This window comes from Ictidomys tridecemlineatus, chromosome 10, assembly GCF_052094955.1.
Source record: "Ictidomys tridecemlineatus isolate mIctTri1 chromosome 10, mIctTri1.hap1, whole genome shotgun sequence".
Taxonomy (NCBI): domain Eukaryota; kingdom Metazoa; phylum Chordata; class Mammalia; order Rodentia; family Sciuridae; genus Ictidomys; species Ictidomys tridecemlineatus.
Genome location: NC_135486.1, coordinates 138,243,495 through 138,269,607, shown reverse-complemented (window position 1 = coordinate 138,269,607; position 26,113 = coordinate 138,243,495). Strand labels below are relative to the sequence as shown.

The following is a 26,113-nucleotide window of genomic DNA, read 5'->3' as shown; positions in this document are numbered from 1 at the left end:
GGGAGGCCCTGCAGAACTCCAAAATGTTTCAAGAATGCTTTTTCCCCCTTCTGTATTTTATCTAGTTATTTCAAAATTAATTGATTTTTTGCAGTATTGGGGATTGAACTCAGGGGTGATTTACCACTGAGCTACATCCTCAGCCCTTTTATTTTTTATATTTATTTATTTATTTGTTTTTTTGGTACCAGGGATTAAACTCAGGGTCACTTGACCACTGAGCCACATCCCCAACCCTATTTTTAATTTTATTTAGATACAGGGTCTCAAGAGTTTCTCAGCCCCTCATTGTTGCTTAGGCTGGCTTTGAACCCCTGATCTTCCTGTCTCAGCCTCCTGAGCCATTGGGATTACAGGTGTGCACCACTGTGCCTGGCTTACTTTATTTTTAGACAGGGTCTCACTAAGTTTCCCAGGCTGACCTTGAACTTATGATCTTCCTGCTCCAAGAAGCTGGGATTACAGGTGTGTGCCATCATGCCTATCAATATTTCATAATTTAGATGAACTGACCTGAGGATAGGACTGTTCAGTCTTCTTGGTACTTAACTATTCTTACAAATTAATCAGCTGGCAATCTGACTTATAGAACAGCTTTACAAGCTTGGTCATTATAACCCTACCTCCTGAGAACTTGATGTAATTTGAGTGTGATGATCAATATAAGTTTTGAGTATGCAAAACTTTAAACTGACGAATTCACCAAAATCATGCTTCTAGTTTGCTAGTCCTAGAGACATTCTTCACTATTGCTATGTAAGACACTGAAAAAGCAGGATTTGATCTGTAACTGAAAAAAATGAATTCAAGAAAGGAGAATGTGATTATTCCAATTAGCTTTGGAATTATGGAAATGTAGAAATGAAAAAAAATCTATCATTCTTCGTTTGATGCTATCAAAGTGATAGTATAACACCAAATTGGCAAACATGAAAATGGTCTACTTGACAAACAGTTCTTAGGATAAAATGAGGATTGGTGACATTTGCTAATTCAACTGACTAAGCATTTATTGAACATCTACTAGGTATGAGGCATGTATTTAAGTGCTATGAAACTACTGAAGATCCTTTTGAAATTGGTTCTAAAACCTATCAATTTCCTTTTCTCTGGTAATGTAGTTGCTAAGCAACTTTCTCATATTAACCTGGCTTCTTGTCGGGGAGGTAATACATGAACAGCAGTGGCACATGACCATTACTTTGCAAGTTCTAGTAAGGGGCAGAATCACATTGGCATTCTGATTCCAATACATGAGTTCCTTGAGTCATTGTGTGCTGGATCTGTTGCTGAGTTCTACAAGCGGAAGAGATAAAAAGCTAGATGCTGCGGCAGAGGACATGGCTTATCAGTAGATCTTTCTTGGGCTCCTAAACTTGCTTAAGGAATCTTGGGGCATTCTATAACCCACTAACTAGACCAGCATATCCAAATACTGGGCAAACCTGATGGCTAGGACTTTCAGGTAGGATGATTTTGATAAAATCAGATCAAGACATATACTTTGGCTAGAACAGAAAGGCAAATACTTTGCCTGTCTTTTCTCATTAAATACTAGTCTAGACAGAAGGGAAATTTGAATGTAGACATATGGAAAAATAAAATGATAGAGATATATGTGGATGGGAAGCATAATTCAATAGACATAGTGTTGAGAAGAGACTAAGAGAGGGGGATGAACATGACGGATAGGTACGATACAAAAATGATTTGCTTGTGTTTTTATTGTGGGGTTGCCAGCACCCTGCCAGGGTAGTTTTCTGCTCAGGAGGTGATGAGTCACCTAAGAAAAAGAAAGTCTGAAATAATTAGTTAAGAATTAAGAGCCAGAGTCAGAAAATAGGTTCTAATGGAGTACCTGATAGGTTCTCCAGTCCTGGTAGGAGCTGGAACCAAACAACTAGAAAATGGCTCCAGTCCTTTATTTAAGGGAGAGTACATCAAAGGCAGGGATAAGATTTCAGCAGGTGGAGTCTTCCTTCCTGGTGTCCTGCAGTCAACAGGTTAATTGGCATCTTGGCAAGCCACACCCATCTCTGAGAGGCTTTATGTCTATGTGGCTCCAGTGGGTCACGCCAACTCCAGTGCAGTGTTGAACTGGCAAAGCTAGATAGGATATCACATGTACTGGGTCATCTCAGACCAGCAGGAGTTCTGCTGTGAGTTCCTGGATACCAGACTTTCCTACCCAGTGGTTTCCTTGCAGATTTGGTTCATGTACAGTTCATGGATAGCTTCTGGCAGGTTTTCATATGCAGTTAATAATAGATGATTTGATTTCATCAAATTATAGAAACATGAAGAAAATGCAAGTAAATTTGCTTTCTTTAGAAACATACAGTACTTTGCAGAAATACAAGGCACAATAAGTAATATGACAAAGAAAGTGAGACAGAACTGTATAGGTCAATACCTTCTAAGCCTTCGACAACACACATCTGCCCTGTTATCTGTAGCCCACAGTGGGATTTCTGGTAAATATAGATTGTATCAAATACCACTAACCATGTACCAACAGTTCAGGGCATTCATGGATATGCCTTGATTTACTGGGGTTAGTACTCCTCATGCTCACCTGTCCAGAGAAATAATGAGAAAAAGTGTGCAGAAATGAAGAGACAATAACAAAGGAGTTTCCTCATCTCTCAGCCAGCTTCTCTTCCTTTCCCCAGCAGCCTTCTCAGGGATCCCTTCACTTCCTTATTCCTTAGAGTATAAATGAGAGGATTTACCATGGGTGTGACCACAGAGTAGAAGAGGGAGATGAATTTGCCCTGGTCCTGGTTGCTGCTCTTAGCCGGAAGCAGATACCCATAGATGGCTGAGCCATAGAAGAGGAACACCACTACTAAATGGGAGAGGCAAGTGTTGAAGGCCTTTCGCCGCCCCTCCACAGAGCGGATTTTCAGCACAGCCTGAGCAATGAAGCAGTAGGAGATCAGGATGATACTCAGTGGGACTGCAGTGAAGAAGGTGCAGACACCATTGAGCACGGCCTCATTGAGACTTGTGTCTCCACAGGCCAGCTTGATCATGGCGGGCACCTCACACAGGAAGTTGTCTACCCTCCGGTGTCCACAGAATGGGAGCTGCAGAGTAAATGTGGACTGGATTACAGAGTTACCCAAGCCCCCCAACCAGCTCACAGCAGCCAGCAGCCAGCAGAGCCGAGGATTCATAATGGTTGTGTAGTGCAGGGGCCGGCAAACTGCCACATAGCGGTCAAATGCCATCACCACAAGTAGGATGCACTCAGTAGCCCCCAACCAAAGGAAGACATAGAGTTGGGTCACACAGCCACCATAGCTGATGGACTTGTCTGGGCCCCATAAATTGATCAGCATTTGGGGGACTGAGCTGGTAGTAAAGGCGAGGTCCAGGGAGGAGAGGTTGCTGAGGAAAAAGTACATGGGTGTGTGTAGCCGGGCATCAAGGCGGGAAAGCAGGATGATGGTTGAGTTCCCAACAAGGGTCAGCATATAAGAGAAGAGAATGATTATGAAAAAGATCATCTCCAGCTTGGGATGGTCAGAGAGACCCATCAGAATGAAGCGCTCTGAGGAGCTGTTGCTGCCCCCTTCCATCACTGGTTGCCTTCAGTCACTGGAAGACTCTGTTCAGGGAAAACTGCTGCGAGAAAAGCAAGGGAAGAAGAAGCTACTGGTGGGTCTGCTCAGGAAAGTTCCAGTGGTTATCTGGGCTCTACAGTTATGGGCCATTCCAACTTCTATGATTGCAGTCTTTAACTGTAACCCCCCAATAACTTGTCCATCACATCTGAATGTCAAATATGAACTGGCACAGGCATGAAGACAGAACAATGAGATTAGGGCTCTTCAGTTCAGAACAATGGTTATAACACATCAGAGGGAGCTGTTAGAAATAAATCATATGGAAATTCTCAAAATAAAAATTTCCCCAGCCAAGTTTTGATATGCTCAGGAAAGGGAAAGCTGACACACTGAATTTGGAAAAGCTCCCCAGAAGTTTCTGATCAGTTTCCTTTCCCTTCTTTGCTGTCCCTCTCATCTCAGGTGAAAAATCCTAATCTAGAAAGCTGAAATTGGAGGAACAACATGATGAATCTATAAAATCATGAAAAGAATGGTAACATTGAATATAGACTCTTTCACCAAATACAGAAGATATGAATATAAGAGTTAAAAGAGGCAAATGTAGAACTTCACAAAAAGCCAAAACAAGTTTAAGTGGAACAGGTTGAAGATATAAATGGGGGTTACCCCAAAAAGAGTTAAATCAGCCAACACATATCCATAATCAGTAAGGAAAACTAGAATATGTCAGAGGAAATTCCTGACCTTTGCCATGTATGACTGCTATGCCCACCTCTAAACCATGGGATAATTCTTAATGTCTCACAAATATGCTCTTGTTAACAATGGACCAATTAGTGTCTCTTTCCTTGGACAGGATATAGGCTTTTCTGAAGATCATAAACCAAGGTCCATCCTCTTCTTTTGACTAACAAATGAATCTGAGAATAAAACAGAAATAGTTTTGAGGGTCATTTGGATATGACAACTGGGAGGGAATGCTGTTTATTTTTCAGCACTGTGGTTCAAAGACAAGAAATGCTACTTAAAGCAGTGTGAGGTTGCAATTAGCTCCTTCTGGTACACGAGGCAGGGGCCACTGGGCCATACCTCTTGGCTAAGAATCCCAGGAATTTTCCTTTTCATCAACACACAGCAAAAAATAGTGGAGATCCTGATGCTAGAATCCAAAGGAGTTAAGAAAGGAAATTCCTTTCAAATGTTTGCCTTTAAGTCAGTAGTTGAGTACTTCCACAGAGTCAGGGATAATGACTGACAGAGGGTGTTCCAACCTCCCTCTGACCCCCCCTAAAGGAAGAGAGGATTGCTTCATCCAGGACCTAAGAGAGCCATGGATTAAGTAACTAGCCTTATAATCAACTCATCTTTCTGTTCCGAAGTTCTTGCTGATGCCTGTCTTACTAATTGCTGCTGGTTGAGGTGCCCAGCCCTTTGAATCCCTTTAGAGGAAAGAAAGACAGGCACTGCTGCCCGTCCTCCCCGAGTTGCTCATTCTGCATGGCTTGTGCTCCCTGGTTGTCCAGCAGTGCCACAGTTCCTGTCAGTCCCTGCTTTGTGTCTTCCAAGCAGTTTTTAGCTAAGGAATAAACATGCCAAAATGGGAACAGAAAGGCCATTTCTAGGGTGGAGAAGCTGTTCCATGAGCTCTAGAGGAAGCACCAGACCATCTGGACTCCTGGCCTGAGCTGGACAAATCCCCGAGCAAACACAATGATAACCACAAGCTTGTGTTCATCAACTCCACGGACCTTTGGGGCCTTTTCTTTCCCTTGAAATTTCCTGGTTCTCTCTAATCATCTGGGAGTTTTCAGTTAACCCAGAAGCATTGGCATTTTAGAAAGAGTTCAGAAAGGATGATACTGAACTTTCCACCCTGCATGGGCATGCAGTTTGGGCATGGAAGCCCAAGGTGGAGGATCTTTAGGAATCACTCACCTAGTGCACAGATGGCTCTAACCTTTACCTGTCTGTAAGTTTACTTGGGAAGTTTGGGATGTTCCTTCCAGATAATATTTTCACTGTTCTGATATGATTTTAAACACCTGAGCTTGCTGGAAACAAACAAACAAAATAAATAAATAAACAGATAAGCAAACAAACAAATAAATAAATAATTTAAAATTAGAAAGCAGGAGAAGCTGTTACAACTTTGTGAGAGTTGACTTGATGACATAGTGGTAAATTCTTTCTCCTTAGGAATCGACCTGCCTGTAGGCACTGAACTCTGCTTAAGATTTTATGCATGAGGATTCTGTTCCTAGGGCAGGGTTATGCATACAAAAAGGGTTTTTTCGATGGTTAGTTTGGGTTTTGTTTTATTTTGATACTGGATATTGAACCCAGGGACATATCACAAGCTACAGCCCCAGTCCTTTTTTTAAATATATTTTTTGAGAAAGATAATTTTTTAATATTTATTTTTTAGTTTTTAACACAACATCTTTGTTTTATTTTTATGTGATGCTGAGGATCGAACCCAGCGCCCCACGCATGTCAGGTGAGCACATTACTGCTTAAGCCACATCCCCAGCCCAGCTTTTCATTTAAAGACAGGGTCTTGCTAAGTTGCTGAGGCTGGCTTCAGACTTGTGATCTCTTGCCTTAGCCTCCCAAGTACTGGGATTACAGGTATGCACCACTGTGCTAGGCAGGTTGGGATTTTAAAGTCAGATTAAGAAATACATATCTTGTCTGGGGGCTGTGGCTGTGACTCAGTGGTAGCTCACTGGCCTGGCATGTGTGAGGCACTGGGTTTGATTCTCAGCACTGCATGTAAATAAATAAAATAATGGTCTACCAAAAACTAAAAATATATTTAAAACAACAATAACAACAACAAAAGAAATGCCCATCTTGTCTCCTGGATTCTCTTACAAATGACTTTTGCTAAGGGGTTCTTAAGATATTATAAAACTTCTTTCGCCTGTTGGGTTTTTTTTTCTTCCTGTTTTGCCTCCTTGCTGATGAAGAAGGTCATGAGTCTATCAGAGCTTGCAGCTCTAATATCACACGGCCCTGCCTTGCTCCTAAAGGAAGAACACAAAGCAGAATATTTGAAAGACCTTTAACACTCTCCCTTTCGCTCCCCTTTCCTTGTATTCACTCTCCCTTTGCCTCTCCCTTATGCTCTCTGTTCTTCAATAATGAAATCTAGGAAGTGTTTATGGAACTATACCTTTGGCTTCAGGATTCCCGAGTTGTTCCTCTGCCCAATGCTCGGTGTATGGAGAAGGCAAGTGTGGAACTTGGAGCAGGTGTTGTGGGCACTGTCCTCCTGTGCCGAGCAGCTACTGTCGTTGGTCCTGACCCTCTGAGCAGCCTGGGTCTGCTGCCCTAATGCCTGGCTCTCAGCAGGGCCCAAGGCGGGGATTTCAGCCCTCTCACCCCTACCATGCAATTAGCACAAAAGGCCCTAGTGGCCAGGACACAGGAAAATGGTGTCCCTGAAGAACACACTTCGTCTTCTACTTGGACTCCCTCCCTGAACACAGAGCACTAATTGAACTAGAAGTAAGAATAGTTGCATTCATTAAATACTCACTGTGTATATAATTTTATTCTTTTTACCTGTTTACATGCTAGCTAACTTAGTTCTTAAAACATTTTTTACAGCAGAGGGGTCAGGTCTATTATCCCCCATGCACAAGAGTGGACCAAGTATGAAGTGACCATGTGACTTGACTGGTGTTAGACAGGTGTGGCCCAGAGGTGGCTCTTGGTACCAGGTAGAAGCCAGCTGTCCTGTGCAAAGGGAGAGACTGTTTTGACTCTTCATCTATAAGATATCTCTTTGAATTTTAGCTCTTTTTGTGGGGTGAGGGCAGAGAAAGGAGGCCCCCTATCTTGGTCCTAACAAAACCATAAATAGGGACATGAAACTTAGATATTATCATACAGTGCTGTATAAAAAGCAAATTTACAACCACTTCTAAATAAATGCATAGGAGGAAGCTGGCGATCTGGTAGGGCATTAGATGTTACAGAAAATGAGTAATCCCCTAAATAGCTGACTTAGAAACCTCATTAATTGGAGAAATAGATACTTACCTGAGGATGTAGCTCAGTGGTGGACTCTAGATGTGGGAGGCCCTAGGTTCAATCCCCAGTGCTGAACAAACAAACAAAAACTGAGAATATACAGTGTGCCAGGTGCTGGAGAGAGGGCATAGGCATTGGCAAGACTGGCCTGATACCTGACCAGTGGGGCTCTCCTTCCAGTGGGCAGACTCCAAACATTCTCTCATGATGGTGAGCACCACCTGGTAGCTTGTGCTGCATGCCAGACACTGTACTCAGCAGTTCACAAACATGATCACAACCACCATGCCAGATAAACATTATTCTTCCTGTTCTACAAGAGAGGAAATAAGGTTGAGAGGCATTAACTACTTGACCAAAGGCAAAAGGCTAGTAGATGCAGAGCCTCTAATAGTGGATCTATTTGACTTCAAATCCATCCTGAGGAGAGACTGGAGAATCTCAATGTCCAGCCACTGGGAAATTCAGCAAGTCATGGCACCTCTATGAATTCTTGCACATGTCGTTATAATTGGTTCCTGCAAGACTTTTCTTATTTAAATATTTTGTTAATTTTTTTACTCTATTCCCAATCTCATTGACATTCTTCTCCACACTACCATAGGTACCTACTCTAATGTGTTTAATACACCAGTGTTTGGATATATATATATATATATCCTTATAAAATACAAAATACTGCTTTGTGCATGCAAGTTTTAAAATTTACCTCAATGTACTGTGCCATAGCTCTTTCTGTTTCTTCCCTTTTAATGCCCTTTTTATAATTTTTCACTTTGTTTTAAGACATTTATGTTGTTATGTATGTATTTAGTGTTTATACAGGTAAATACGTACTTATATTTTTTCTATTCCATTAGGGGAAAACATAGATCTTGCCTTTAATTTCTAGCTACTACAAACAATGCTGTAACAAAATTCATCTGAATTTGATCTGAAGATTATAACAGAAGAATATCCTAGGCATATGGTGAAGAGTTAAAAGTTGCAGAACAATGTGTAAAGTATAATCTCATTTTTTGAGGAATAACTATGTGCAAATACATACATTGGTTTGTGTGCAAAGAGGAATCTGAAAAGTAAGAGTCACTTGCAATTCTACATGAATGTCATGATTAGCTTTTTAATTTATGCCAGAGAAGCTATTGGTTTTTTGATAGGGGTTACATTGTATCTTAGGTCATTCTAGAGAGTACTTCCATCATTACAATGTTAAATCTTTCAGTCCATGAATATGGGATGTCATTTTATTTATTTTGATCTTCAATTTCTCTCAGCAATGTTTTATAGTTATCAGCATACAATTATTACCTTATTGAATGTATTCCCAAATCTTTTATTATTTTTTGACATTGTAATTGAAATTATTTCCTTAATTTCCACTTCATATTGTTCATTGATGTTTTTATATATTTAGTACACAACCTGCAACTTTGTTAAATTCAGTTATTAACTCTAATAGTTGAGTTTTTGTGAGTTTTGGGGGATTTTCTATGTATGTGATCATTCCCTCTATAAATAGAAAAAAGTTTTGTATCCTCCTTTTGGTTGTTTTTTCTTTATTTTTATTACCTAATTGTTCTGGCTAAATTTTCAGTAAAATGTTGATTGAAATGATAAAGGGCTTCTTCTAGTTTTGTTCTTGATCTTAGGGGGAAAAGCTTTCAGTCTCTCATCAGGAAATATGGTGTTAGCTGTGGGTTTTTGTGTTCTTTACAATGTTGAGATTTCTTTCTACTTTGTTTATTGAGTATTTTTTAATCATGAAAAGGTGTTGAATTGTATCAAAAGGTTTTTATACATACATCAAGTTGATCATATGGTTTGGTTCCTTTGTTCAATTAATATGCCCTATTGTATGGATTGATTTTCATATACTGAACCACTATTTCATTGCTGGGGTACATTCTACTTGTCATGATGCACAATCATTTAATAAACTGCTGTATTAAGGAGGATTTTTTGCATCTATATTAAAGGGGATATTGGCCTGTAGTTTTGTTTTCTTGGGTTGTCTTTGTCTTTGTTGTCAGAGTAATGCTGGCCTCATAGATTGAGTTAGAAAGGGTTTCTGCCTTCTTCAATTTTTTTAAAGATTTGTAGAAGGTTTGGTGTTAATTATTTTTAAATGTTTTGTAGAATTCACCAGTAAAGCCATTGGGTCTTAGATTTTTCTTTATTGGAAGGTTTTTTTACTCTTTTTTTCCTTGTGACATATATATCCAGATTTTCTATTTCTTTCTATTTCTTCTTCATTTTGATACTTTTTTTTCTAAGAATTTTTCCATTTCATTTACTTACCAATTTATTTTTATTTTTTGAAAGAAATCTGGTGTACATTCATTTCATTTACTTACCAATTTATTAATGTACAATTGTTTATAGTACTCTCTCATTATTTTTTTTGGTAGGGGGGGCCACTAGGCATTGGACCCAGGGGCACTTTACCACTGAGCTGTACCCACAGCCATTTATATTTTTTATTTTGAAAAAGGTTCTCATCAAGTTGCTTAGGGCCTGGCTAATTACTGAGGTTGGTTTCTAACTTGCATGCTTCAGCCTCCTGGTTACCTCAGCCTCCTGAGTTGCTGGGATTACAGGTGTGCACCACTGCATTTACCTTTTTTTTTTTTAAAAAAAAATATTAGTTATAAATGGACACAATACATTTATTTTATTTATTTATGTGGTGCTGAGGGTTGAAACCAGTGTTCCACACATACAAGACAAGCACTTACCACTTACCACTGAGCCACAACCCCAGCCCATGACTTTTTTTTTGAGACTAGGTCTTGCTGGTCTCTAACTCCTGGGCTCAAGGAATCTTTCTGTTTCAGCCTCCCAAGTAGCTGGGACTACAGGTGCATGTTACTTTCCCTGGTTCTTATAGTTCCTTTTATTTCTATAACATTTACAGATATTAAATTTCCTCTGAGCACTGCTGTTGATGCACCACATAAGATAAGGGATATTGTGGTTTTCTTTTGATTCACGTATTTTTGTCCTTTTATTTTGTCTTTTACCCAGTGATCATTTAAAAGTGTAACTATCTGGCTTTCCTTCTTTTACTTATTTCTAATTTCATTCCACTGTGGTCAGAGTACAATTTACTAAAATTCACTGAGTCTTGTTTTGTGGCTTAATATATGGCCTATCCTTAAAAAATGTGTATTTTCCTGTTGTTAGGTGGAATGTTCTGTGTCTTTTAGGACTAGTTGGATTTTAGTATTGTTCAAAAACTCTGTGTCCCTGTTAGTCTTCTGTTTGGATGTTCTGTTACTGAAAATGAAGTATTGAAGTTTCCAACTATTATTGTAGAATTATTTCTCCCTTTGATACTGTCAGTTTTTCTCCTAAAGCTCAAGAAATAATACTAAGAATTAACAAATGGATGATATCAAATTAAAAGTTTCTGAACAGCAAAGGAAATGATAATGTGAAGACAGAGCCTACAGAAGGAGAAAGTCTCTGATAACCACTCTTCCAACAAAAAGGGATTAATATCCAGAATATATGAAGAACTCAAAATCTTCATACCAAATAAAGAATAACCCAATTAGTAAATGGGCAAATGCATTAAACAGATACTTCTCAAAAGAAGAAATACATATGGCCAAAAATATTCAAAGATAAACATTATTACCCCATATACATGTATGACTACACTAACCACCATATGACCAGCTATACTATTCCTCAGTATTTATCCTAAAGAATTAAAGTGTGATTCTGCACCATGTACAGAGGAATGAGAAGTTGTGCTCCATTTGTATACAACATGTCAAAATGCATTCTATTGTCAGGTATGACTAATTAGAACAAATTCAAAAAATAAAAAATGTTCAAAATCTTTACCAATTAGGGAAATATAAATCAAAACTACACTGAGATTTCATCTCATTCTAGTTAGAATGGCAACCATCAAGAATACAAAGCCACTGAGGCTATATCTCAGTGGTAAAGTGCTTACCTCTTATGTGTGAGGCACTGGGTTCAATCCTCAGCACCATATAAAAATAAAGAGACTGGGTGTTCATCTACAACTAAATAAACATTAAAAAAAGAATAATAAATGCTGGAAAGGACATGGAGGAAAAGGAACATTTGTACGATCCTTACACCCTTTTTGGTAAAGTGTACATTCATAATTTTATCCATTTTAAATTAAAATTTTATTGAGGTAATTATATATTCACATGCAGTTATAAGAAATAATACAGGGATTCCATATGTCCTTCACCTGATATCCCAAACTAGAGCCACAGTTTACTATCATAACCAGGTAATTGTTATATAATTCACCAATCTTATTCATATTTTCCCAGTTTTACTTGCACTTGTTTGTGTGTGCATGTGTTTAGCTCTCTGAAATTTTGTTGCATGTGTAAGTTTATGTATCCAACACTACAACAAGATAGAGAACAATTCCATCAACATAAGGATCCCTCAGGTTGCTGTTTTGGAACCATTTCCACCCACCTCCTACTCCCATAACACTGATAATCACTAATTTCTTTGCCATTTGTAAAGTTTTTCACACCAAAAATCAATATTAAGTAGAGCCATATATATAGTATGTATCCTTTCGGGATTGGTGTTTGTCACTCAACATTATTCACTGGAAATCCATCCAACTTGTTGTACGAATCAATAATTCATTCCTTTTTATTGGTCAGTATTATTCCATAGTATGAAAATACCAATTTGTCTAAATATTCACCTACTGAAGGACATCTGGGGTGTTTCTAAGTTTTGACTATTGTGAGTGTAGTTGCTATGAACATTTGTGTTCAGGATTGTGTGTGAATACAAATTTTTATGTCTCTGTGATAAACACCCAAAGTACAATTACTGGGCAGCATGATAAGAGGAAAAAAACATGATTAGAAGCTTAAAACTTTCATCCTTACCACATACCACTGGGAAGGGAGAGGAGCTGAAGACTGAGTAATAAGTGATCATGCCTATTTGATGAAACCTCCGTATTCATTTAAAGCATGAGGTTGTTGAACTTGTCTGTTTGCTCAGAGTATGTCACATCCCCAACTCCACAGGGATGGGAGCTCTTACACTCAGGAACCTTCCAGACCTCACCCTATGTGCCTCTTCATCTTGCTATTCATCTGCATGCTTTGAAATGTCCTTTATAATAAACCAGTAAAGGGAAGTCAGTATTTCCTTGAGTTGTGCAAACCATTATAGCAAATGATTGAATCAAAGGAAGTGGTGTGGGAACCTCCAACTTACAGCTGGGTGGTCAGAAGCCCAGACACCTTCTGCCTGGATTCAGGAACAAAGCATGGATGCCCACTTTCACCACCAATATTCAGTTGTAGTGAGAGTGATTAGGCAAGTGAAAGAAATAAAAGGCATCCAAGTTGGAAAGGAAGAAGAAAAGCTTCTCTATTAATATATAACATGATCCTATATATATAAAAATTCCAAAAATCCACATATAAACCATGAGTGCCAGTAAATGAGTTTAGCAAAGTTGTGGGATACAGGAATAACACAGAAATATCAATTGTATTTCTGTAGAACAGCAATGAATAATCAAAGAATGAAATATAAAATTCAATTTATAATAACATCCAAAAGAATAAAATACTTATAGAAATTTAACCAAGGAAATGAAAGATCTGTACACTGATAAAAATTAAAGGAGACACAAACAAAAGGAAAGATAACCCCTATAAAATTCCAATGGTATTTTGCAGAAATGAAAAAGTTGATCCTCAAATTCATATGGAATTGAAAGGTACCATGATTATCCAAAACAATCTTGGAAAAGAACAAAGCTGGAGGATTTACATTTCTAATTTCAAAACTTACTGTGAATCCATAGTAATCAAATAGTGAAATACTGACCTAAGGATAGACATAGAGATTACTGGAATAGAAATGAGCCTCCAGGAATTTACCCACATATTTATGGTCAACTGATTTTCCATAAGGGCACAAATATCATCCAATGGGGGAAAATAACCTTTTCACCAGTTAGTGATTTGACAATTGTATATTCTCATGCAATAGAATCAAGTCACACTAAACACAAAAACTAACTGAAAATAGACTCCTGACCTAAACACAAAAGATAAAACCCTGAAATCTTTTTTTTAAAGAGAGAGTGAGAGGGGAGGGGGAGAGAGGGAGAGAGGGAGGGAGAGAGAGAGAGAGAGAGAGAGAGAGAGAGAGAGAATTTTTAATATTTATTTTTTAGTTATCGGCAGACACAACATCTTTGTTGGTATGTGGTGCTGAGGATCGAACCCGGGCTGCACACATGCCAGGCGAGCGCGCTACCGCTTGAGCCACATCCCCAGCAAACCCTGAAATACTTAACGGAAAACTGTTAAATCTTTATGACCTTGAATTTGGCAGTTGATTCTTATATTGATTAAACTATATGAAAATTGTGCATCAAAATACATTATTATACAGGTGAAAAACAAAACCTACAGAGAGGGAAACAGTAGTTGTTCCCAGATAGGATAAGAGTTTAATATCCCAAATATATTTTTAAATACTGCAACTCAAAAACAAAAGGACAAACAACATGATTTTGAATAGGCAGAAGAGTTGTAACAGTTTCCAAAGAAGAGAAAAGGCCTACAAGAAAAATGTTTTAGAACTAGATCAAGCTGCTGTTTGGTTACATAACATTGTTATTGTACAAATGCCATTGGATTTAAAATAGTAACTTTTGTTTTATGTGAATACCATGTCATTAAAAAGTTGCTTACAAAAATCAACTGGCACTGGGTGCAGTGGCACATGTTTGCAATCCCAGCATCCTGGGAGGCTGAAGCAGGAGGATTGCAAGTTCAAGGCCAGCATCAGCAATTTAGCAAGGTCTTGTTTCAAAATTAAAAAAAATCGAAAGGACTGGAAATGTGGCTCAGTGACAAAGCACCCCTGGATTCAATCCCTCATTGAACTATTTCTGGACTCTTTATTTTCTTCCAATGGTCTATGTGTCTCTTCTTTACCAATAACCCACTGTTTTGAGTAATACAGCTTTAAGGAAGTTGTATAATTCTAAAAATCTGTGTGTGTGTGTGTGTGTGTGTGTGTGTGTCTGTCTGTCTGTCTGTCTGTCTGTTTCTGATGACTAAGCCAGGGCCTCCCACATGCTAGGCAAACATTCCACTACAGAGTCATACCCTCTGCCCTTAAAATCCATTCTAATTTTTCAAAACAGTTTAGACTATTATTCTAGATGCTTACTTTTCCACCTTGCATTAAATCTTTTTTTTTACACAATTTTTTTAGGGGGGGGAGGGGGAGAGAGAGAGAGAGAGAGAGAGAGAGGGAGGGAGGGAGGGAGGGAGGGGGGAGAATTTTTTAATATTTATTTTTTTGGCAGACACAACATCTGTTTGTATGTGGTGCTGAGGATCGAACCCCGGCCGCACGCATGCCAGGCGAGCGCGCTACTGCTTGAGCCACATCCCCAGCCCCCTTGCATTAAATCTATTGCTGTCTCAAGAGAACTGACATTGTATATCATGCTGAATTTTTCCAATTTCTGAACACGTTATGTGTTTTCCATTTATTTATGGTGTCTTTTGATCAGTGTTTTATAGTTCTCATTATAAATATCCTGTACATGTTAGATTTCTTTCATTTTTGAAGTTCTTATAAGTGCAAGTCTATAGAAATATAATTAATTTTGCTTACTGACCATGTATTCTATGTTCTTACTAAAATTACTTATTATAGAACCCTTTAGTTGGTTCTTAGGATTTTCTACATTGACCATCATGTCATTTTTTAATAGGAACATCTTTAGCTTTCCCTTTCTAGTTTGGATGTTTTCATTTCTCCCTCTTGCATTATTCAATGGCTAAGAGTTCTAGTGCTATGTTGAGTAGGAATAATAGGAGTAGGTTCCTTGCTTGCCTTGTTCGTGATCTCAGATGGAAGTGTCCAGTCTTTGATCATTAGTAATATTAGCTGTAGGCTCTTCATAGGTGCTCTTTTACAGGTTGAGGAATTCCATTTTATTCCTAATTTGCTAAAAGTTGTTTTTCTCAGTCTTCACTATAGTACTCTTACAGGTTTTTAAAAAAATATTTATGTTTTAGTTGTAGTTGGACACAATATGTTTACTTTATTTATTTTTATGTGGTGCTGAGGATTAAACCCAGGGCCTTGCACATGCTAGGTGAGCACTCTACCACTAAGCCACAACCCCAGCCCCTCTCTCTTACAGGCTTTTTTTAAAATGTTTTATTTTTATTTTTAGATGACACAATACTTTTATTAATTTTTATGTGGTGCTGAGGATCGAACCAAGTGCTTCACACATGCTAGGCAATTGCTCTACTATTGAGCTACAACCCAAGCCCACCTATAGGTTTATAATTGTGTTGAGTTGGAATTGAAGAGACACCAGAGAAAAATAAACAGAACTCATAATCAATTCAGTAACATTTTCCAATTCTGATGTTCTTTCCTAAATTACCTGCTGTTAACTTTTCAGAGTTATCTAATAACTGCTCTATGCATTATCTAGATTTTTTAAAATTTTTTATTATTAGTTGTTCAAAACATTACAAAGCTCTTGACATATCACATTTCATACATTTGATTCAAGCAGATTATGAACTCCCATTTTTACCCCGTATACATATTGCAAATGCATTATCTAGATTTCATAGTCAGTTCAATATAACAGCAAAGATGAAGAAAGCATTTCACTCTATTTTACCTGGAACTGTAACCCTAATATGAATAACTTTCTTTCTGCATTTCCACTCCTTGTATCTTTTATTTCTTTTCAGGTGTTGGTATACCTTCTAGAATCCCCAATGTAACTTTGCTTAAAATCTATGACAGGAGTTCTTGGCCTTGAATCATAAATTGACTAGTAGTCAATATATAATCAAGATTTATTTTATTCATATTTTTCTGATTTCATATTTTATCATTTTTAAATTATTTTCTGTATCCTTATGTACTATGATTTGAATCATTAATGTCCCCCAAAGACTCATGTTTTTAAAGTTTAGTCTCCAACTGATGATGCTACTGGAAGGTAGTGAAACATTAAAGAGGTGGAACCTAGTAGAAAGAAGTTAGATCACTGGGGCATGCCCTTAAAGGGGCTATTAGGACCCCAGCCCTTTCCAGTCTTTCTCTCTGTGTTGTCTTAACCTCATGAGATGATTAATTTTGTTCTGCCACATGTTGCCCACCATGATGTCCTACCTCACCCCAGGCCCAAAACTATAGGGACAAGTGATTATAGTCTGACCTTCTGAAACTGTGAGCCAAAATACAGCTTTTCCTTTATAAGTTTATTTTCTCAGATTTCTTGTCACAGTGATGGAAATCTTACTGATGTGCCATATATCTTATTTTAAATCTTATTAGCCTCAGATTTCTTTGATCAAATAACTTAACCATTTTCATTTATTGTAATTACTGTCTTATTAGGTCTTAATCCTGCATCTATTTTTTTTCAAGTTTTTATTTACTACACTGTATTCATTCATTTATTCTTTTCCTGACTTCATTAAATGGGTCTAATTTTCTTATGGGGAATTGACTGTAATTCTTTTCATTTTTTCTTTCTGATTATTAATCACACTTCATAAAGCAAGAATGTTACTTTTTTCTCTCAATTTCTTAAGTTTATATTTGTTTTTTTTTGATAATGGGGATTAAACTCAGGACACTCTACCACCATATATCCCCAGCCCTTTTAAGTTATTTTGAGACAGGGTCTTAATAAATTACTAAAGCTAGCCTCGAACTTTCAATTCTTCCTCAGCCTTGATTACAAGCATGCACCACTGCAGCTGGCTCAATTTCTTAAACTTTTCAATATCCACCCTTCCAAGGAAGAAAATCTCTTTGCATATCTTTATATCTCTTTAATCTATGCCTCTCCTCTGGCTCAATTTCTTAAACTTTTCAATATCCACCCTTCCAAGGAAGAAAATCTCTTTGCATATCTTTATATCTCTTTAATCTATGCCTCTCCTCTTCATTGGTATTATATATTAAGTTATTTCTTAGTTGTTATTATATAATTGTGTGTGTACATGTGTGTGTTATTATTTGTGGTGTTGGTCTTGCTTTCTTAGACATTAGAAAACTTTATTAATGCATATCATTACTCTTACCATATATCTTACATCATCCACCTCAATGTTTTTATTTTTGCTATACCACTTTCTCTAAAAGTTTTCATAAAGAGTATATATGTGTTAAGTTTTCTGGGGTCCTTTTGCTAGATATATTTAACCTTCACATGTGAAGGATAGTTTGATTGCATATAACAGTCTCAGTTTGAATATTTTTTAACAATTTGAAATTATCTTTGTGTGTTCTGTATTGTTATTTAGAAAGAAGTCTGATGTCAGTTTTATTAATAATCTGATTTTTGTTTTGTTTTGTTGGTGTGTGTGTGTGTAGGATACTGGCAATTGAACCCAGGGGCACTCTACCACTGAGCTACATCTCCAGCCCTTCTAATTTTTTATCTTGAGAACAGGGTCTTGCTAAGTTGCTCAGGGTGGCCTTGAACTTTGCCATGCTCCTGTCTCAGCCTCCCAAGTAGCTGAGTTTACAGGCATGCATGACCTCCCCTGGCTCCTTTAAGCTTTTTTTCTACATTTTTATATTTTTTTCCCTTCCTCTCCTTTCCTAATGCCTTCTGGAGTAGCTACTCTACCTGATTGGCAGCTTAGCAACTCCTTATTTGTAGCATCTTTTTCCTAATTGGACCAATTGTTGAGCCCTTTATTTCATATTTCACATTTGCATGGGTAGATCTCTGTAAGCATCATTGCATCACTGTAAAGAAAAATATCACAAATTGTCAAGTAAATAGAAGAATGGGTAAATTGGGGCATATTCAAATGGTGCCATTAATTAAAATAATGACCTGACATGTAGGTACTGACATAATTAAATCTAAAAAATAACAGACAAAAAAAACAAATTGCAGATCATTACATAGAGTATGCCATTTATGGAAAAACTGCAAAAGCTATGTATAAAATATAATGACTATTCTTTGAAGATGAATGCACATATACATACACATATGTGGTAGAAGTTTAAAATAGGCTGTCTCCATATCAAATTCATAGTGATAGTTGCTGAATAATATTCCATTATATGGATTGATCATATTTTATTTATCCACTCAGTTGATAAACACTTTGGGTTTTTTCTAGTTATGGGCTACTGTGATAATGCTGCTTAATCATCTGTGGAGCTGGGTGTCGTGGCACACACCTGTAAACTCAGCCACTTGGGAAGCTGAAGCAAGGAGGATCAGGGGTTCAAAGCCAGCCTCAGCAACTTAGCCAGGCCCTAAGCAACCTAGTGAGACCCTATCTCAAAATAAAAAATATGAAAAAAGGACTAGGATATGGCTCAGTGGTTAAATGCCCCTGAATTCAATCCCTGATACCAAAAACAAAACACAAAACAAAAACATCTATGGGGAAGTTTTCATGTGTATATATTTTAATTTCTCTTAAGAGTGGAATTGTGAGGTCACATGGCAAATCTATATTTAACTTTTTTAATGCATTGCTGGGTATTGAACTCAGGTTTTCACATGTGTCCGGCCAGCATTCCACTACTGAGCTGTATTCCCCAACCCCTTTGATTTTTTTTTTTAAAGAGAGAGTGAGAGAGGAGAGAGAAAGAGAATTTTTAATTTTTATTTCTTAGTTCTCGGCGGACACAACATCTTTGTTGGTATGTGGTGCTGAGGATCGAACCCGGGCCGCACGCATGCCAGGCGAGCGCGCTACCGCTTGAGCCACATCCCCAGCCCCCCTCTAATTTTTTAAGGAACTGACACACTTTTTTACCACTTTGAATTCCTACTGCCAGTGTATATGAATTCTGATTTCAACACATATCACTACCTTTTTTTATTATAACCATCCTAGAGTGTGTAGAGTATTATCTCATGAGATTTTGCATTTTCCTGATGGCCAATGATTTTGAGTTTCTTTTTATGTGTTGAGTGGCCATTTACATAATTTCTTTTAAGGAATATCTACAGATCCTTTGCCCTTTTGAAAATTGAGTTATCTTTTTATTATCAAATTTCTTTCATATACTTTAAAAATATTTTTAGTTGTAGTATAATTAATTAATTAATTAATTTGTGGTGCTGAGGATTGAACCCAGGTCCTCTTGCATGCCAGGCAAGTGTTCTACCACTGAGCCACAACTCCAGCCCTCATATACTTTTAAATAATGCTAATTGTTTAGAAGTTTTTGATGATTTGATTGTTGTAAAAAATCATTTGGTAAATAGGCAATCTTAGTCTTTGTTTTGTATGGTTAGTTTATAAACATCAGAAATTGATTTTATCATAATCTTCAAGTTGGGAAGTATAAGATTTAAGGTGCCTCATTCATTCATGTTTCTGTTGTCTGGTAAAGGCTGCTCTTTGCTTCTAAGATGGCACCTTGATGTTGCATCCTCCAGAGGGGAGAAACATCAGGTCCTTATATGGTGGAAGGCAGAAAAGCAAGCTGGCTGATGACTGTATGAGACTTCTTTTATGAGGGCCTTAATCCCATTCAGGAGGAGGAGCCCTCAAGGTCTAATCACCTCTGACAGGCCCCACCTCTTAATACTATCACATTGGCAACACCTAGATTTTGGAGGGAACACATTCAAGTCATCAGAATATAGTCATGTACCACCCAATAACACTTTGGCCATGTAAATGTGGTGCATGGCAAACAGTACTTGGCCATTAATGATATTTCAAAGTAGCTTTTACCAGTTTCTTGAAGGACCACATATTTGATGGTGGTCCCATAAGATTATACCACCTTGTAACATCATGACCATCTTAGTTTGTGTAAGTACACTTTCTGATGTTCACACAATGACAAAGTTGCTGGATACTGTATTTCTGAGTGTATCCTCATCATTAAGGGACCGTTGACGGTAACTGCTTATATACTGAAGTGCCTACAATTTCCTTCAGAGTTTGCTTCATGTTTCAAGGTCTCACAGAGAATATAATGCTTTAATTATGTTGTGTCAGTGTCTTCAGGATTAAAAGAAAGTCCCTGCAAATATTTGGAGATGTTTCCCAAATAGGAATACTCAAAATCCACTCTCATAAAAGTGGAGAATCTAAGCCAATTCAGTTATACCCATTTTAAAAAGTAACATTATGTAAAATTGGAGACAGGTGTTTTTCTCATTCCATTTTTGGGAGAGTTGTGGGTTGAAGATAAGGCAGCATGGGTAATTGACCATGGAAAGCCAACCAACTGACCAAATGAAAAAGATATAGATATGTTAACAATTATTTACACAATGTGAATGAGCTAAGGAGATGCTCTCTTTATCTTGAATCTCAAATTCTTTAGAAACACACACACAAAAAAAACACCCAAAGTGTGTATACATAATTCCAGCACCTAAAACAATGTCTAGCACATAAAAATGTACCCAGCCCAGTAAGCTGGGAGCAGTGGCACACACCTGTAATCCCAGCAGCTCGGGAGGCCTGAATTTCTCTGGAGGCTGAGACAGGAGAATGGTGAGTTCCAAGGCAGCCTCAGCAAAAGTGAGGTGCTAAAGCAACTGAGTGAGACCCTGTTTCTAAATAAAATACAAAACAAGACTGGAGATGTGACTCAGTGGTCCCCGAGTTCAATCCTCAGTATCAAAGAAGAAGAAAAGTACCCAGTAAATATGCTCACAATGTTGAAGGAGTGACTCAACATACAGAGTACTTACCTTTCTAAAATTCTAGGGAACAAACATCCTTAGGTAGGACCAGTTTTTGTCAATAGCTTAACAGCAAGTCAACCTGGGAATTGCAGAAGGTGATAAGGATAAATCAGGAATTCTTATTGCAAAGAACTCTTGGTTGGCTAAACAGGTTAATGGTACATGATAAAATATGACAAGTATTAATCAGCCATAAAGGATCTTTCATAATAGTTTGTACCACACTTCTTGATTATTAGGGCACTGGGATGAAGAGGATAAAGGGAAGGAATGGCATAAACCAAGAGAAAGGAGAGAAAATTCCCCAACAAGAGGATACATATAACAAATAAGGAGGAAAAGAGAATAGAAATGTTAAATTTCTTGGTCATTTTTCTTCTCAGAAGTTAACCAAAAGTGATGGTCAAGTGCTAATTGAAAAGAAGTATGATCAAGCAGGAATGCTAAGGAGGTGGATTATGATGAAATTTTAATGTTTTGAATACTCAATAAATGAGGAAGTGCTCTACATATGTTGGAAGGTAATTATTATTATTATTATTATTATTGTGCTCTTTGGGCTTCCAGGAAACCAACAATTAACCTATGCCACTGAACTTTTAATTAACAAATCACTATGGGGCTCATTAAAAGTGCTACAGTAGATCAGGTAAGTTTCCAATTAATAAGTTGCTCTGGTGATTATTATGGAGAGCTGGTATCCCCTCTGCACCACCCTCATTATGGGGCATTTGGGATGTCTAGTATTCTCATAAATGAATGCCCCAGGCAGGCGGCCAAGAGGGTCCTCTTACAAAGCCATCTTGAGAAATCCTTGGTCAAGTTTTGGTTGCCCGCTGAGGGAGGAATAGGTAGCTCCTTGGCTCTCAATTAACCTGACTCCTGGGGGAGACCGGGCTCTGCTGAGTGGGAACTTTTCCCTCAAAGGTGATTTAGGGCAGAGATTGTTAAAAATTATTTCTCTCTTACAAACTGATCTATTTAAGGGGAAATGTTATGTCTGAGGTTTCCTTTAAAACTCTTCAAAGCAAACAACCATCCCCAAACAAAACACAAAAAGCAGAAAGGGATAAATGAAACAAGATAGCAAGATAGTCACAATTTTGAGGCCTATGAGGTTTTTATTATACTATTCTCTTTTAAATGTATGCTTGATATTTTCCATTAAAAATCTTTTAGATAATTCTTTTATATATATACATATCTATATACCTATTATCTCCTAGATATATTATTACTATATATCTTTATGTTTCTTTCAGTTTTCATAAAGAGAAACCCCAATTTACACTGGCTTTAACAATGAAGGGAAGGTGTAGATTGATGTAGCTAAAATGTTCATAGCAGTTCTAGGTGTCAGGTGATACTTGATCCTACAGCTCCATTATGGTACCAAGGCCTGAATTTCTATCATTCTGCTTTGCCTTTTATGATGTTGGTTTCATCCTAAAGCTCATATTTCTTCTCATTTCAAGAAGACTGGCAATAGCTACTGGGTTACTTATATGGCAAAAGCTGAATTTGTTCTAGCATTTCCAATAAAAGTTCTGAGAAGGTTGGCTTAACGTCATATGCCTAACCAGAGGTAGAATCCTTCTCTTAATAACTTAGTTATGGTCACATTCTCCACTCCTGGTAACCACGGCCAGGAACCTCTCAGATTAAAAGGAGGTGTTTGGTGGCAGTCAACAAATATCAGTCACATGTATAAAGCTCCTCGTAGGATAGAACAGAGGGCACTGAACACTTCCTTCCAAAAGTACAGGATTCATGTGGAGCTGTGGTCAAAGACTAGTGGATGGTCTATAGTGGCGGAAATTTACTTAATGACAAGATGGATAGAATCTTGTACAGAGAATGGTGGTGAGGGTATAATGTGCTCCATTCTAGAGGGAGTACATACCCCATCATGTTACCTACTGTGGGTGAGTGCTGGGTTTGTTCTGGCTGTCCCAGGCTGTGGTCAGAGGAATGTTGTCCTGCCTCATAACATTTTTCCCATACCTTGGAGATAGTTGTGATCACTAATACCCAGATCTGATACCAACATGCCTCACTTAGCATGGCTATTTGTCTCAGAAGCATATTTAAAAATATATCTACCTCTATAGCTACCCACAAAGTGTATTTGTGTATGTGTTAATGTGTATGTGTCACAAACATACACAGAGAAAAATCCAATACAATATTGTGCAGTTTATTTAGGTATCTTTTCTCATGATTTCATGGTCAATTTGGTAGAGAGAGCCCTTGAGATGGTCTCAGAACATGAGACTAATGCACCATAATGTATTTTCTTCAACTAAATGACCATTGCAAATCTATCTGCCACAGTCTGTACCTGGTCTAAGTACTGAGGATTGAACCCAGAGGCACTTTACAATCAAGCTACATCCCTAGTCCTTTTCATTTTCTGTTTCAAGACAAGATCTCACTAAGTTGCTTAGGGTCTTGCTAAGTTAATGAAGCTAGTCTTGAACTTGTGATCCTCCTGCCTCAGTCTCTCATACCTCTGTGATCACAGGTGTGCACCATTGTGCCCAGCCACATATTCTCTATCATGTCTTGGTAATCATTTTTGCCTCATAATCACTGATAAAAAGATTTCAAATAAATCTACTGAAGGTGTCTCAAAGTTGCCAATGTACAGATTCTTGTACAATTTTGCATTAATAAAGTGAAACTTTCCCACTTTCCCCTAGTTGCTTCATGAACAACAAGGAAATATTTATGAAATAATGTCACCACGTGAAATAGGAATTGGTGTAAGTGGTTTAGCATTGTGAAGGGCACCAAAACTACCTTTGGAATAGACTATCTGAATAGGCCTTTATCTATTAAAGAAATTGGATCAGGGCTGGGGATGTGGCTCAAGTGGTAGCGCGCTCGCCTGGCGTGCATGCGGCCCAGGTTCGATCCTCAGCACCACATACAAACAAAGGTGTTGTGTCCGCGGAACTAAGAAAAAATAAATATTAAAAAATTCTCTCTCTCTCTCTGTCTCTCTCTCTCACTCTCTCTTTAAAAAAAAGAAATTGGATCAGTAATTAATAATCTTCTAAAACACAACATTTACATCAGCAAATATACCAATTCTCTACAATCTCTTCCAGAAGATAGAAGCAGAGGGCTGGGGATGTGGCTCAGGCGGTAGCGCACTTGCCTGGCATGCGTGCGGCCCGGGTTCGATCCTCAGCACCACATACAAACAAAGATGTTGTGTCCGCCGAGAACTAAAAAATAAATATTAAAAAAATTCTCTCTCTCTCTGTCTCTCTCTCTCTCCCCTCTCCCACTCTCTCTTTAAAAAAAAAAAAAAAGATAGAAGCAGAGGGAATGGCTCCTAAAACCTGTTCCACATGCATGGACAAGAATTGGCATTCTTCCTAGGGCTCTCATAGTCAAAGGAACTTGCTATAGCTTAACTGTGAACCAGGAAACCTCAATTTCTTTCTGCACCTTCTCTGATGCATTTTAAGGCAACCACTTTCTGCCACTTGCCTGCCTTACATAAGTGATCTTTCAAATGAGATGAATGATCCCTACTCTTTTGTCCCTCCTGGGGATGGTAGATGAGATCCTAAAAGCAAACTGAATTTGAAAGATACCAAGGTGGACAGTTTTGTGAAAGTGAGGTGCCACTTGGCAATCCTGTTTTCAAACTACTCTTTGCTATGGCAAGTGTTAGAGGGTATTCAAGACTGTTCTTGTTAAAACACCTGGATTTTCCACTAGGTACAGAAGATGCTAAACAGAACTGTTTGTTTCGATCTTAGAGGAGTAAATCCTGGGTAGGCCCTTGCAAGAGAGAAGTCTGTGGAAGAGGGATGTGCAGCTTGTAGCTCTACTCCATCAGCAATATTTAGCTAGGGAATCTGAACCTGAAGCTTCCACTTTTCTAATAGTCTAGAGGATGCCTGTGCCATGGACTGAATCATGGACTAGAATCTTGGCTGCTGAAGATATTTCAATATAGTCCCCATAGCATTGCCCAGTGGAGGATTCATTTGCACATTACGGAAACCTATGCATAAAGCATGCTTGGTAGATGCTTCAAACAGTGGTCCAACCTTGCTCCCCAGTGAACCTACACAAAAAAGCTATACAAGTAACAAGTGTAGAAAGATTCAGTAACAAAAATATGGCTTTATACTTATGTATCAGTTTTCCATTACTATAATACCTGAGATGATCAACTTAAAAAAAGAAAAGATTTATTTTGGCTAATTTGAGATTCCAGTCCATGATTACTTGGCCATTACTTTTGGGTATATGGTAAGGAAGCAGAGCTGCTTACATTGTGGTCAGGGAGCAAAAAAAAAGAGGAAGGAAATGGAGTCCTATCTTCATCAAGGGCATGCCCCCAATAACCTAAACACCTCCCATTAAGCTCCACCTCTTAAAGCTTCCACTATTTTCCAATAGCACCAATCTGGGGACCAAGCCTTTAACACATGCACCTTTGGGGGATATTTCAGATCCACACTACAGCAATTTGGGTGTAGTCTACTGGGAAGAACACTAGAAACAGTATGGGAAAATCTTCAAGGCTTCCCACTTCAGGTCACTTCAGAAACTATACAAGGAATCCAGCCCAAAGCTGATAGAAACCCTAGGAGTTTTCATTTTGAGGTTTGATCTAAGTCCTCCTGCTCTTCCCTTGTAGTTACAAGATACAAAGTTCTCAAGATGAGCTAAAGTTTCTGGACATAGTCTGCTCAATGGCAAGAACTCTACATCTGGGCTGATTCTAGCAACTGGC

At 38.1% G+C, this 26,113-nt stretch overlaps 2 protein-coding genes across 2 annotated transcripts in view; both read right to left on the bottom strand.

Moving 5' to 3' along the window:
• Positions 1-1,706: 1,706 nt before the first annotated feature.
• On the bottom strand, positions 1,707-21,435 carry Or2c1 (olfactory receptor family 2 subfamily C member 1). The gene is made up of 3 exons (XM_078024525.1): positions 21,358-21,435; positions 18,298-18,419; positions 1,707-7,926 (listed from the first exon to the last, which is right to left on the bottom strand). The coding sequence occupies exon 3, from the start codon at positions 3,582-3,584 to the stop codon at positions 2,646-2,648; it is 939 nt and encodes a 312-aa protein (XP_077880651.1). The 5' UTR covers positions 3,585-7,926; positions 18,298-18,419; positions 21,358-21,435; the 3' UTR covers positions 1,707-2,645.
• Znf75a (zinc finger protein 75A) overlaps positions 19,284-26,113 on the bottom strand; it is an 18,939-nt gene continuing 12,109 nt past the window's right edge. The window contains exon 8 of the mRNA XM_078024516.1: positions 19,284-21,430. Within this exon, the coding sequence (XP_077880642.1) occupies positions 21,426-21,430 (5 nt within the window). The 3' untranslated portion in view covers positions 19,284-21,425. The remainder of the gene's footprint in view (positions 21,431-26,113) is intronic.